Source organism: Cnephaeus nilssonii, assembly GCF_951640355.1.
Source record: "Cnephaeus nilssonii genome assembly, chromosome: 9".
NCBI lineage: Eukaryota > Metazoa > Chordata > Mammalia > Chiroptera > Vespertilionidae > Cnephaeus > Cnephaeus nilssonii.
Window position 1 is genome coordinate 48,973,419 of NC_137080.1, and position 12,136 is coordinate 48,985,554.

The following is a 12,136-nucleotide window of genomic DNA, read 5'->3' on the forward strand; positions in this document are numbered from 1 at the left end:
TACAATATTATTAATAACACTGCAATAAATAAGTAGCTCTGTAAAATGTTACTCTCTTATGTCTCACTTTGAAAAGGTTGTAAAAGAGTCCGCATAATGAATATCAACTTATCGACATCTGAATGCTTTTCCATTCAGAGTACTCTTGGCATTTCCTTCCCTATGTTTTTAGGTACTTTCTAAGTTTAAATATAACATTCACACTTAAAATGTCAACTGCGTTATAAAAAAATTCTGCCATGCATCCATATGTATATGCATTAAACTGTGATATAATAATTGTGTTGTGTACTTTAGTCCAGAAATATAATCTCAATAGAGACTACAGATGTAAGCAAACATGTAAAAAGAAACTAATCTAATACACTAGCAAGGAGATATTAAACAAAATGAAATATTTATTGTACGCACAAACAAGGCAAGCAGCCTGTCCCGCCACAAGGATGCCGCTGAAGTGGAGAATGCTCTGTTCTCAGGCTGCAGTGTTGGTCAGGGTAGGAATCTACGTCTCTCAAAGATACACATTTGTGCTAAGAGAGTCCTCATGCACTCTCTAAATCAAAATGTTATTATTATCATTGTTGTTTTTGCCGGGTGGCTGATGACCTTCATTTAATTTTACAGTGGGAAGAAATTAGTGGTTTGGATGAGAACTACACCCCAATACGGACATACCAGGTGTGCCAGGTCATGGAGCCCAACCAAAACAACTGGCTGCGGACTAACTGGATTTCGAAAGGCAACGCACAAAGGATTTTTGTGGAATTGAAATTCACCCTGAGGGATTGTAACAGTCTTCCTGGAGTATTGGGAACTTGCAAGGAAACCTTTAATTTGTACTATTATGAGACAGACTACGACACTGGCAGGAATTTAAGAGAAAACCTCTATGTAAAAATAGACACCATTGCTGCAGATGAAAGTTTCACCCAAGGTGACCTTGGTGAAAGAAAGATGAAGCTTAACACTGAGGTGAGAGAGATTGGACCTTTGTCCAAAAAGGGATTCTATCTTGCCTTTCAGGATGTAGGGGCTTGCATAGCTTTGGTTTCTGTCAAAGTGTACTACAAGAAGTGCTGGTCCATTATTGAGAACTTAGCTATCTTTCCAGATACAGTGACTGGTTCAGAATTTTCCTCTTTAGTTGAGGTTCGAGGGACATGTGTCAGCAGTGCAGAGGAAGAGGCGGAAAACTCCCCCAGGATGCACTGCAGTGCAGAAGGAGAATGGTTAGTGCCCATTGGAAAATGTATCTGCAAAGCAGGCTACCAGCAGAAGGGGGACACTTGTGAACGTAAGTAATATGCACCATTCAAATTCTACTTTGCCTTTTTTTCTAGTTCAGTGACAACGTGTTTAAGTAATAATAATTATTTGAACATGTGAGTCTTTGCTACAGCCTGATTCAGTAGATCTTAGGAACAACGATTCCCCACTGTAGTATCTGCACTAAGGGTATGTCATAAATACTGGCGATAACAGTATCTGTTACTAAAATTTAATTTGCTGTATGCTTGACATAGAAGAAATGATTAATGTCACTTCCCTCTCCTCTCTCAAATCTCATAGCTCAATGTGCAATTGAGCTATGAGATTTGAGAGAGGAGAGGGAAGTGACATTAATCAGGATTTAGTGATATGTGATTCCTTTTGTTTTGAAACCCCTATCTTCTGGACTTGTGAGTAGCCGAAAAAAAGTAGGTTAAGGGGGCCCCCTGCTAACAAGAGTTCTACTGACAGGGCAAGTACAAATACATTTGCAAACTTGTAGAAATATTTTTATAAATACTAACATTTTGATACAAAATCATCACAATTTATCACATTGATAAATCTCTGAGGTTACTTCTGCCAAAGCCATATTTTTTTTCTAGACTAAATAATAAGTAAAATGAGTGTATTCCTGATAAGTTGTGTTATAGTCGACCCCATTTTTGTGGGAGTGGGCCAAAGTAAAGTTTAAGTTATCATAAAACATCAGCTGGACGTTTCCTATTTGTTTTTAAACAAAAACAGCCTATGAATTAGTGAATTTTATGTGGTTTTTTTAAACTGGATTTTCAATTACATAACATATGTGCTCATAATAATTGACCAATTTTTTTAAATTGAAAACTGTCACATAGACCTTCAAAATTGATAGATATTTTTCTGTTTGTGAATGTCCTGATACTTTTCCTTTTATGAGATCATATTACTTATATGTCTTTTAACTTGTAACTTATAATACATTCCAAAAAATAACTTTTATATATTCTTTTAGTCCTAGCCAGCAGCATAATTTTAGTATTCGCAAATATTAGGTAATTTAGAGGGGAGTATAACTAACCGTAATGATTAAAACTAAGTTTGGTGGTTACAGCAGGTGCAGATACTCTTCCATGTGCTTTACATATACTAGCTCATTGAATGAGGTAGATACCATTATCACCTCTATTGTACAGAATGAAAAATCGGGGCATTCACGGATAAATGGCTTGCTTGCAGTTACTTTAGTAATGTTTGTCTTCAAACTCAGAGCATTCTGATTCGAGAGCCTGGGCTTTTAACTACAATATTGCTCTAGTTTCCATCATAAAACAAGGAAAATCCTAGCAAATATTAGTTTCATTGCTGAACTGCAATGTCTTGCTAATAGTAATTTGGCATATAAATCACATTACTTCCCCATAAAATTATCTTCCTAATAGAATATTTAAAGAAATAATAAAAGAAATGTATGGATCTGTGTTATCCAGTTTGGTAGACAGTAGTTCTTTAGGTTCTGAAAAGTGGCTATACATAATTGATATGTGCTGTAAGTATAAATTACACTCTGGATCTCAAAGTCTTAGTATGAAAAAAGAGAATGTAACATACATCATTAGTACTTTTTTAGATAAATCAAATAAAACATAGTAATATCAAAAATAATTTCAACTATTTCTTTTTACCTTTTTTTCCCCCACCTGAGGATATTTTCCCATTTATTTTTAGAGACAGTAGAAGAGAGAAGGAAAGACAGAGAGAAACACATCAATTGGTTGCCTATTGCATACACCCTGGCAGGGCCAGGAACCTGCCACGGAGGTACATGTCCTTGTCCAAAATCGAACCCAGGACCCTTCGGTCCACAGGCTTTCTATTGAGCTGAACCGACTAGGGCTCTTTTTACTCTTTTAATGTGGATCCTAGAAATTGAAAAATTATATATGTGGCTCACATTATGTTTCCACTGGATGCATTATTTTGATGGAGTAACTGAGCCAAGTATATTTTCCTGTCCTGGTTGACAAATTAGATACTTCATGTGGCTGGTCACTAGCATATAAAATACTTATGACCCAGCACTCAATTATCATCTTCTTCATAGCTGACACTGTGAGGTGCACTCTGCAAAATAGATTGAGGTATTACTGGTTCAGGTCTCATAGGCGAGATAGCAGCCTTCTTCACACCCCCTGAAGGAGGCAAACGTGTCTACCTGTTGTCTTCTTCCCCTTCTGTCACTGGCAGTGTTTTTTGCAGAGTAGGAAATCCTGCAGGTTCCATGTATGTGGAAATGAAAAACTGAAGATTTACCACTACTAGTAGGCAGAATGCTATTACACTGGGTAAGTAAAGAAGTATTCTTAGTTAGCTAATCAATTTAATGAAAGGCAATGTTCTTATTGACTAGAGCCTAACAACAGTTATTTGAAAATGATGGTGAATTCAACAGTAACTACTATCAGAAAATTTTAAGAACATACTATTACATTTTAGCTATAAAAGCAGTGGTTTAGTAGTATGAAGGTTTTCATGTGAAAATGGAATGTAAAACTCTAGCACAATAAAAAGTGGGAAACATAAGAAACAAAGCAGGGATACATAGAAAAGTGCACAATAAATTTTGTCTAAGAAAAGACTAGGAAATAACATAAAAGGTCCTGCTCTTTTAATGTTTAAAGGTTTAAAAAATTAGTATTTTTGTTTCATGTTGTGTAATTTAATTCATATGATTTTTACATTTAGTTGTTAAGAAAAATAAGCAGGAACTTTTTGAGTGCTATACTTCTAAGAAAACCAGTCTTTAACTGCGGTAAAGAGATATATTTACTGTGAAGAAAAGTCTCCAATTTCTCCCAAATGAGCAAAATCATCTCATTAAATGTGGTAGTATTAAAATTATTCAGTTGTTTATATTGGTTTCAAGAATTGGAAACTCATTTGAATACCAAAATTATTGTCACCTGCAAAATACACTAAGGTACTTAAAAATAAAATAAAATTACTTCACTGTCATCTACATTAATTATGCATTAGGATAGGTGAAATTAGGTATTAATAGAAGGAGTTCATTAAAGAAAATGTGATTAAAGGAGTAAAGATGCCTCCTTATCATTCAACTGTGAAAGAGTATGTCTGCATTTTTGTAAGTCAAGTAAATTGTTCATCAAATAACTTTCCTTTTAACCTTGGTGGTATTGACAAAAGAATTACATGCCTTATACTTAACTGTGGCACTATTTGCAAAATCACTTCCCTCCTTGGCATAATTCCTTGGCATCGCTGTGAGAGTACTTGCCCCTGGATTCAATCCAGGCCTGTCTTTACAGGATTTCTCCTCTTTCCTTTCAGTGATCCTGTTCAGAGTTTGAAAACAAATTCTAGTTCCATATTGAGGAAAACTGAAGTGTTTGGGAGAAGATACTAGTGGGTCCCTTGCCAAATGAGGGTGGTTAGCCATGGAGGGGCAAGTTTATCTGGGCACTTTCTAGAGTGGCAGATCACTGGGATATTTTTAGAGTATAATTTGAAATATGAAAACTATAAAAACTGAACACAATTTTGATCAGTGGATGTAAGAGTTTTTTTCTGTCAAAATTTGGGAGATAAAAACCCCTCCAATTTAAAAACCAAATATTCCTCATGTCTAATATATGGAGAACTTCTGTCTGATTAATTAATATAATGCTTTTATGAAGATACATTTTTACAGTCATTTAACAATATAAAATTTCGGGTAGTTAACATGCTTTTATTGTCAAGAAATCCATTAAAGAAATTACCATAGAAGTTGTCACTTTTATGAAACTGGCCACTCTATTTTCTTAGATAAAAAATGTAGTCATTTTAAAAATTGAGAGTAGATTGTATTTTACATATGTAAATATGTTCAGAAGATGAATAAAAATACATTTGAAATATATTTTGAAATTTTTGGAACTTCTGTACAACTTGATTCCATTTAAAATTTGAATATTATTTGTCAAAGTGTGTAGCTGGGCAGTATACCTTGGATTTGTATAGGTAATTGCATTTGACACTGAACAATCATGTTCATTTTCTCATTTAACCCATAGCACATCACTGGCAGGTAGAAAGTTGTTTTTTTTTTCCTTTGGACATATGGAGAAACTGAAACTCAGGGCTATGAATAAGGAACAATATTGGGTGAGACCCGGGGATCCTGTTTCCCAATTCAAGTCTTTTCCCCCACTTCACCACGCTGCTTTCTAAAATGTATCCTCTACTTCAACTAATGGGTTTTAGTTAACGCATAACTGATGAAACTTTATTTTAAGCAGGGTGGTCATTCACCTAATTTGTCTAAGATAATTTTTTTTTACTTATTAACACCGCTTCTTTTTGCTTTCAAAAGTGTTCTCATTGGATGATAATAAACCAGGTCATTCTAACTGTAAAAAATCTGAAGATGTAATGCAGTTGGCATGCACATATGTCAGAACACATCCATGTGATCTGCTTCTGTTATTTATATTGCTTAATTTTAATTTTCTGATTTAAAACAGAATTTTTTTTATGATTTCATGTAAAGGGGAATTCAAATAATCATACACTTTTCACTTTTATTATAAGAAATTTCCCTCACTATTGTTTCTTAATTCTTTCAATTAATAAATTAACAGGTCTGTCATTATTTTAATAATATCTGATTTATGAACATGTAACATACTATTCCATAAATTAAAATATTTATTCAATGTTATAGCATTACTAATAAGATTTCTGCTTGATTAGATTTTTGAAAACTGTTTTTTCACAGAAAAGTAGTATGTAATTTGTATCATCACTTTTCATTTTAACAAATGAGTCTTTATAATGTATAGTATTTATAATCAAAAATATATATGGAAATGTAAGATACACTTGGAATTAATAGTTCTGATGCTGGAGTCACAGAGTTTTAAAATTCTGGCTATATAACACCAGGTGTATAAACTAGGACAATCACTCTAAGCCTTAATTTCCTTAAGTATAAAATAGGGCTAATAAAAATTATATGTGCCTCAGAGGGTTCTTGTCAGTATTGAAGGAAATGATGCATGTTAAAAAAAATCCCTAAGAACAGTATCTGGGACATATCAAATAATCAATGCATTACCTATTCTACATTTCCCCAACTTCTTCACTGACCTCAGTCTTCCAAATTCTGACGGCAGTTCCTTCCATGCCATTTTCCTTTTATTACCATGCCTTGCTTTTTTCTACCTAGTTGATCTCAGGCTGTGGAAATTTTGCCTTTACTTAAAATTTCAATTAAATGCCACTGATAGCCCGTTAGATAATCTCTCCTTGTGAATACGTATAAATACTTTGCCCTTTCTCTGTGAGTATCATCATACACTATTTGATTTTAGTTATTATTTGTGATTTCCTTTTACTGCTTCTAAGCTTCTTAACAATGCAAACTTATAGTGTTCTACCTACTCACCCTAGTAGTTTCTTGCAGCACATAAGTCTTCCAATAAATGTTTATCAATAGTCTTAAAGACTTAAGCATCATACACTACCCATTGCCAAAGTAATTATTTTTTTATTTTAAATTTGCATGACTATTTCATTTCTAGTTGTATATGGCTAGTCTCTATGATTAGTCTTACACTTTGTGAGTATGAGAACCCTTTATTATATTTTATATCTGCGGAGAATATAGCAAGGTGATATGCTAATAACTAGGAAACACAGACAGAAGTCTGCTCCAGATATGAGGAATTTATTTCTATGAAAATAATATTTCTATTTCTATTTATTCATTGTCATGTTTGTCGCTATCTTTCTGTGTCTTCCTTTACAACTTCGTCTCCCTCCTCTAATGAAATGAAAGCCATTTACCTTCTTTACTACTTAATATCTATGTCTTGAGAAAGACAGAGTTCTAACTATCATAAAATAAGAAGTTCTTAAGAGGGACATCTATAATACTTTCAACAATAAAGGTAAATTTTAAAAAATATCAAAATAAAATAAGTTCTTGAAGTATATTTATGATTATATTATATGGGAAAGTGACTTTTACTATAAGATTATATGGTTTTGCTTTTTTTATTGAATTGCAAAACAAGCAAAAAATAATAGAAAGAAACCAAACCTGAGAAATCAATTCATAGCTAATATTACACTCTATAAGTTGGAAATTACTTAAATTTAATATCATTTCCAAATATCTTTATTCTATTTGAGTTAAAACTACATCGCAATTTTTTACTATTTTTTGGCTTAGTCACTTTCAGAAGCTCAGCATACTTTCTTAAGACATTTTTGAGTAGGTAATGTGCACAGGTCTAGAACAGGTGCCCTCCCTATCTCCAGTCCCACGGCCTTTTCCCCAGGAGCAACTGCTATGATCATTTTCTTCTATCCTTTAAAGAAAAAAGTGGAGGAAGATCATTGTGATACTTAAATTTATAATCATCACAGTTTTCTACTACAACCTTGTACATTTCATTTAAAATTAGATTGCTTTTTACTTATCTTTGTATGTACCACATTGCATTTAACTAGTCAATAAATAAAGGACAGGAAGAAGGAAGATCTGATGAAAATGAAAAAAAATAATGAAAGAAGGAAGAATGAAATTACGGTGTCTGATTTAACTTTCTATGGTTTATAAGCGCAGTTTATAACTTTAGAACTTTCCTAATTATCCTAACTTTGGCAAGTATATGGTCACTCTTTACATTTCTAATGGAAGTTTAAATTGGCATTAATTTCTGGCAGGCAATGTCATAATACATTGCCTTAGCATTTTGCATTGAATTTGATTTTTGTAGCCAACTTCTAGCCATTTCCTCTAAGGCAATGGTCACTATAATTATAATGTATAAAATATTCACTTTATCATGATGTTGTGTATAATGTGGTTATTTTGTACAAAAAATAATATTATCTTTAAGGGAGGAATTCAACCTTGCTATATATTTTTCTCTATGTGCATATTTACCTGTTGCATGAGTCAGAAAAGAAACATTTGGAAAATCCTTTTTTCATTTTTTCCTCACATTTAAGTTATCCCATCTTCTGCAATATATCTCACCAATTTAATTTTATGGAGGCATGTTTCCATTAGGATATTCATGTAGTATTAATACTTGGAAAGTAGGTTGCATGCATATATAATGTGCATTTTTTTAAAAATCTGGTAACAAAAACCATTCACCTTTGAATTTAGTGAGGTAGCGATATTGTTTTCTATTTTCTGCCTGTGATATCAAACTTTGTTAAAAGTTATAGAATCTGAGAAGTTATATGTATAGGTTATAGTATTATTCCCAAATAACACACTTTTACAGGAACCCTGAATAATACATACCTCAGTTGAATTAAATGTGCATTGTCTCTCACAAATTCTGTGGCCTTAAGAAGTATGGGAGGTTTATTATTTTGCTGACTTTGTTTAGTCGGTGGTCAATGATTGACATAGAAAACCAGGGAAAATACATTCTTGGGTATAGTAATTTGAAAAAAATTTTAATGGTCACATGTTATATACAGCAGTCTTCCCCTATCTGCAATTTAGCTTTTCTTGGTTTCAATTACCTATAGTCAACCACAGTCCAAAAATATTAAATGGAAAATTTCAGAAATAAACAATTTATAAATTTTTCCTCGCATGTTGTTATTAATGGCATGAAAAAAACTCACACTATCTGTCTCCATCCCGTTTGGGACGTCAATCATTCCTTTCTCCAGAATACCCATGCTGTATCATATGCTATCCACTTGTTGGTCACTTGTAGTAATCTCAGTTGTCAGATCTACTGTGCTTGTGTTCAGGTAACCCCTATTTTATTTCATAATGGCCCTAAAGTGCCAAAGTAGTGATGCTGGCAATTCAGATATGCCAAAGAGAAGCTATAAAGTGTTTCCTTTAAGTGAAAAGGTGAGCACAATGCAATTTGATGTTTTGATACAGAGATGCCACAGTCACATAACTTTTATTACAGTATTTTATTTTGTCTTATTTTTTTATTAGTTAATCTCTTACTGTGTCCAATTTATAAGTTAAATTTATCATAGGTATATAGGAAAAATATAGTAGATATGTACAGGGTTCAGTACTGTCCAAAATTTCAAGCATCCACTGGAGATCTTGGAAGGTATTCCCTGGATGAGAGGGGACTATTCTACTGTGGATTTTGAATTTTTTCAATTGTCTCATTCATTTATATTATTTACTGTTGAGGATTATTTTGTCTCTTGCTTCCAATGTATTAAAAGTCAGGAGTCTTTGAAAGGACACTTACTGCTTTTTATATTTTGTTTCATACGTCACCCAATTAACATCTAAGGTTAGCCACTCACCTATGGTGTTATAAGACCTGCACCAACACCATTAACACTAAAGGCTGAATTACAGACTTTTATAGAAAACCTACGTCTGGGGAGCCCTGTGATGCTTCGATCAATATATTATAATATTGATCAGATGTAATTATCATCTATAAATTTTGCACTTATTATCTATTAAAGTTGGTCAACAATCTATTGTGCTAATATTACCAACTCTACTTTTAAAGAAGAGCACTATTTTTAAAAGAGTAGAGTAAGAAGACATTAGGTGTAGGGGGTAAAATATATCTAAAGCATCATTACATATAATGAAGGTTTATTATGAAACAAATTAATTTAATATCAGTAAGTTCACTGTGCTACTCTATATTTTCAAGTGATTTGTATGTTTTATGTTTAGTAGTAGTTTACTATCATTATCTGAACTAGTTGCCATGTAGACAGTGACAGCTAGTGGCATTAACTTACCTACTCACATTAATTTAAACGAGTAGATGGATTAAGTAATCTTAATTGGTATACCCTCTCAAACACATACATTTATTATAACACAACTGTTCTGTGGACATTCTTGCACTCCTTGAGTTTATAATCTCTTCCAAGAAAATTAGAATGATAAATTCTCAAAGTTTGAGTGTAAATTAAAGATTGCAAAAGTTAAATTAGAGGGTGTTCGGGGTCTCATTTATAGTTCTAACAGGCCATTCATGACAGATTCCAAAGTAAAATCAGAACTTATTTCCATTTTTCTACTGCAAGATAATATACACATGATACATATGTACATATGTACATACATATACACATATGAACACATATGCACACATACTCACACTGCCAATCTCTAGTCCTACTAGAGGAAAAAAACACCAATTTACAATATGTAACAAAAAATTAAGTATATTTTTGTCCTTGACCCATTTTTAGATTTCTAAATTGCTGTGCACTAATCTTTTAATTTATAATTGTTGAATAGTTAAGATGTTTGTTTTTCTATGTGGAAAATTCAACTGAAAATTACAGAGGCCAAAAACTTGTATATTCTTGGATTATTGTATATTTTAAAAAGACAAAACAAAATAAAGCTTCCTTGGCAATGCCTGCACATTTTTTTCAGAAAGCAATATATATATATGTGTATGTGTATGTGTGTGAATCTATATATATGTACATATATATATATGTGTGTGTGTGTATATATATATATCTATATATATGTACATATATATATATATACATATATATATATATATATAAATGTTGCTTCTTGATTTTCAAATAGATTATTATTTTCTAAATTTTTAATTATTGTAGTACTTTACCAGATTGTAAGAAGGTGAATTTTAGCAATTAGCACATTTTGGATATTTTGACAAATGTAGGTAAATGTTTAAAATGAGAACAGTGGCCCCTTCTTACATTATTACAAACCTAGAATTTCAGAGGGAGCCAAAACTCTGCTGTTTAGTCTTGTGGTTTCTGACTAGCTCTCCTCTAAGAAATTTGCAGACTTGAGCCCCTCGGTCTTTGCTTCTACAAAATCTTTTCTTCAAAACTGAGCTTTAAAATTAACACATGCTAAGCTTAGATATCCAGGCTATGAGCTGGAGCTGGGAACGACGTAAGGCTCCAGGTTTATTATGTTGAGACAGTATTTTAGTTTGCAGAGGAAACCTGACTGGAACTTTTTAAGCTTGCTGCTTCAGCCATGCTCTTTCTGTGTCTGATGTTTATTCTGCACAGACATGTATGAGAGCGCTGTGTATTTCAAGGCTGAGCATAATGGTTTGATCATTTTCCTCTTTGTAAATTTCCCCAATAAGACAACATTGCTTCTCACTTCAAGTTCAAACAGCTCTCTCATTGATTTTCAAAATTATTCACCAGGCCATCATTGTATGTGTAATCATCCTTCTTTCTAATATAATTTATCTTTCAATGTGGTAAAGTGGATGTTCTCTGCCATAACTGCTCCCTCTAGTTTCTGTTCTTTCTGCATCTTTTCCTATAGTTTCATAGACTTTGGCAATAGCTTTTGACTTCCATTTCAGAAATTCTACATTATCCCCTGATTTAAAACTTTTTAGGACATGCCTTCCCATCAGTGAAGTGGATTAAAGCAGTGAAAGTACATCTTCATTCTCTGCTCTGTGTCTTTACTAAGATAAAATATATAGCCTGCAACATTTTGCTCTTTGCCTTGTTTACATGAGAGTGATTTTATATATTATAATTCGATGTTGTACAAATTAATAGCTAATTAATAAAATATTGAACCTTATTAATAAATATTATCATTGCAAAGTTTTGATCTACTCCTGGCATATCCTTCTGTTTTGAACTATAATCCATCCTTTTATGTTTCTGTTAAAATTCTTAATTAGGTATAATGAGAAATCTAGTTTTTTACCTCTTAAAATCATTTATAATATTCATTATTTACAAAAATTGTAAAATTAAACTTTTAATATTAAACTGAGAAGAGAGTTTTATAATGGAAAGGTAAAATGGTAAAGTTAAAAATGAAAATCACTAATCATAATATATGGCAAAACTTGCGTAACTTGAATTCTAGCTGTTT

General features: G+C 32.5%; 1 protein-coding gene across 5 annotated transcripts in view; it reads left to right on the top strand.

Moving 5' to 3' along the window:
- The first annotated feature begins 629 nt into the window (after nt 1–629).
- Nucleotides 630–12,136, top strand: part of EPHA7 (EPH receptor A7) — a 170,887-nt gene continuing 159,380 nt past the window's right edge. For all 5 annotated transcript variants that reach the window (XM_079781423.1, XM_079781424.1, XM_079781425.1 and 2 more), the window contains exon 1: nt 630–1,294. In XM_079781423.1, the coding sequence (XP_079637549.1) occupies nt 691–1,294 (604 nt within the window). In that variant the 5' untranslated portion in view covers nt 630–690. The remainder of the gene's footprint in view (nt 1,295–12,136) is intronic.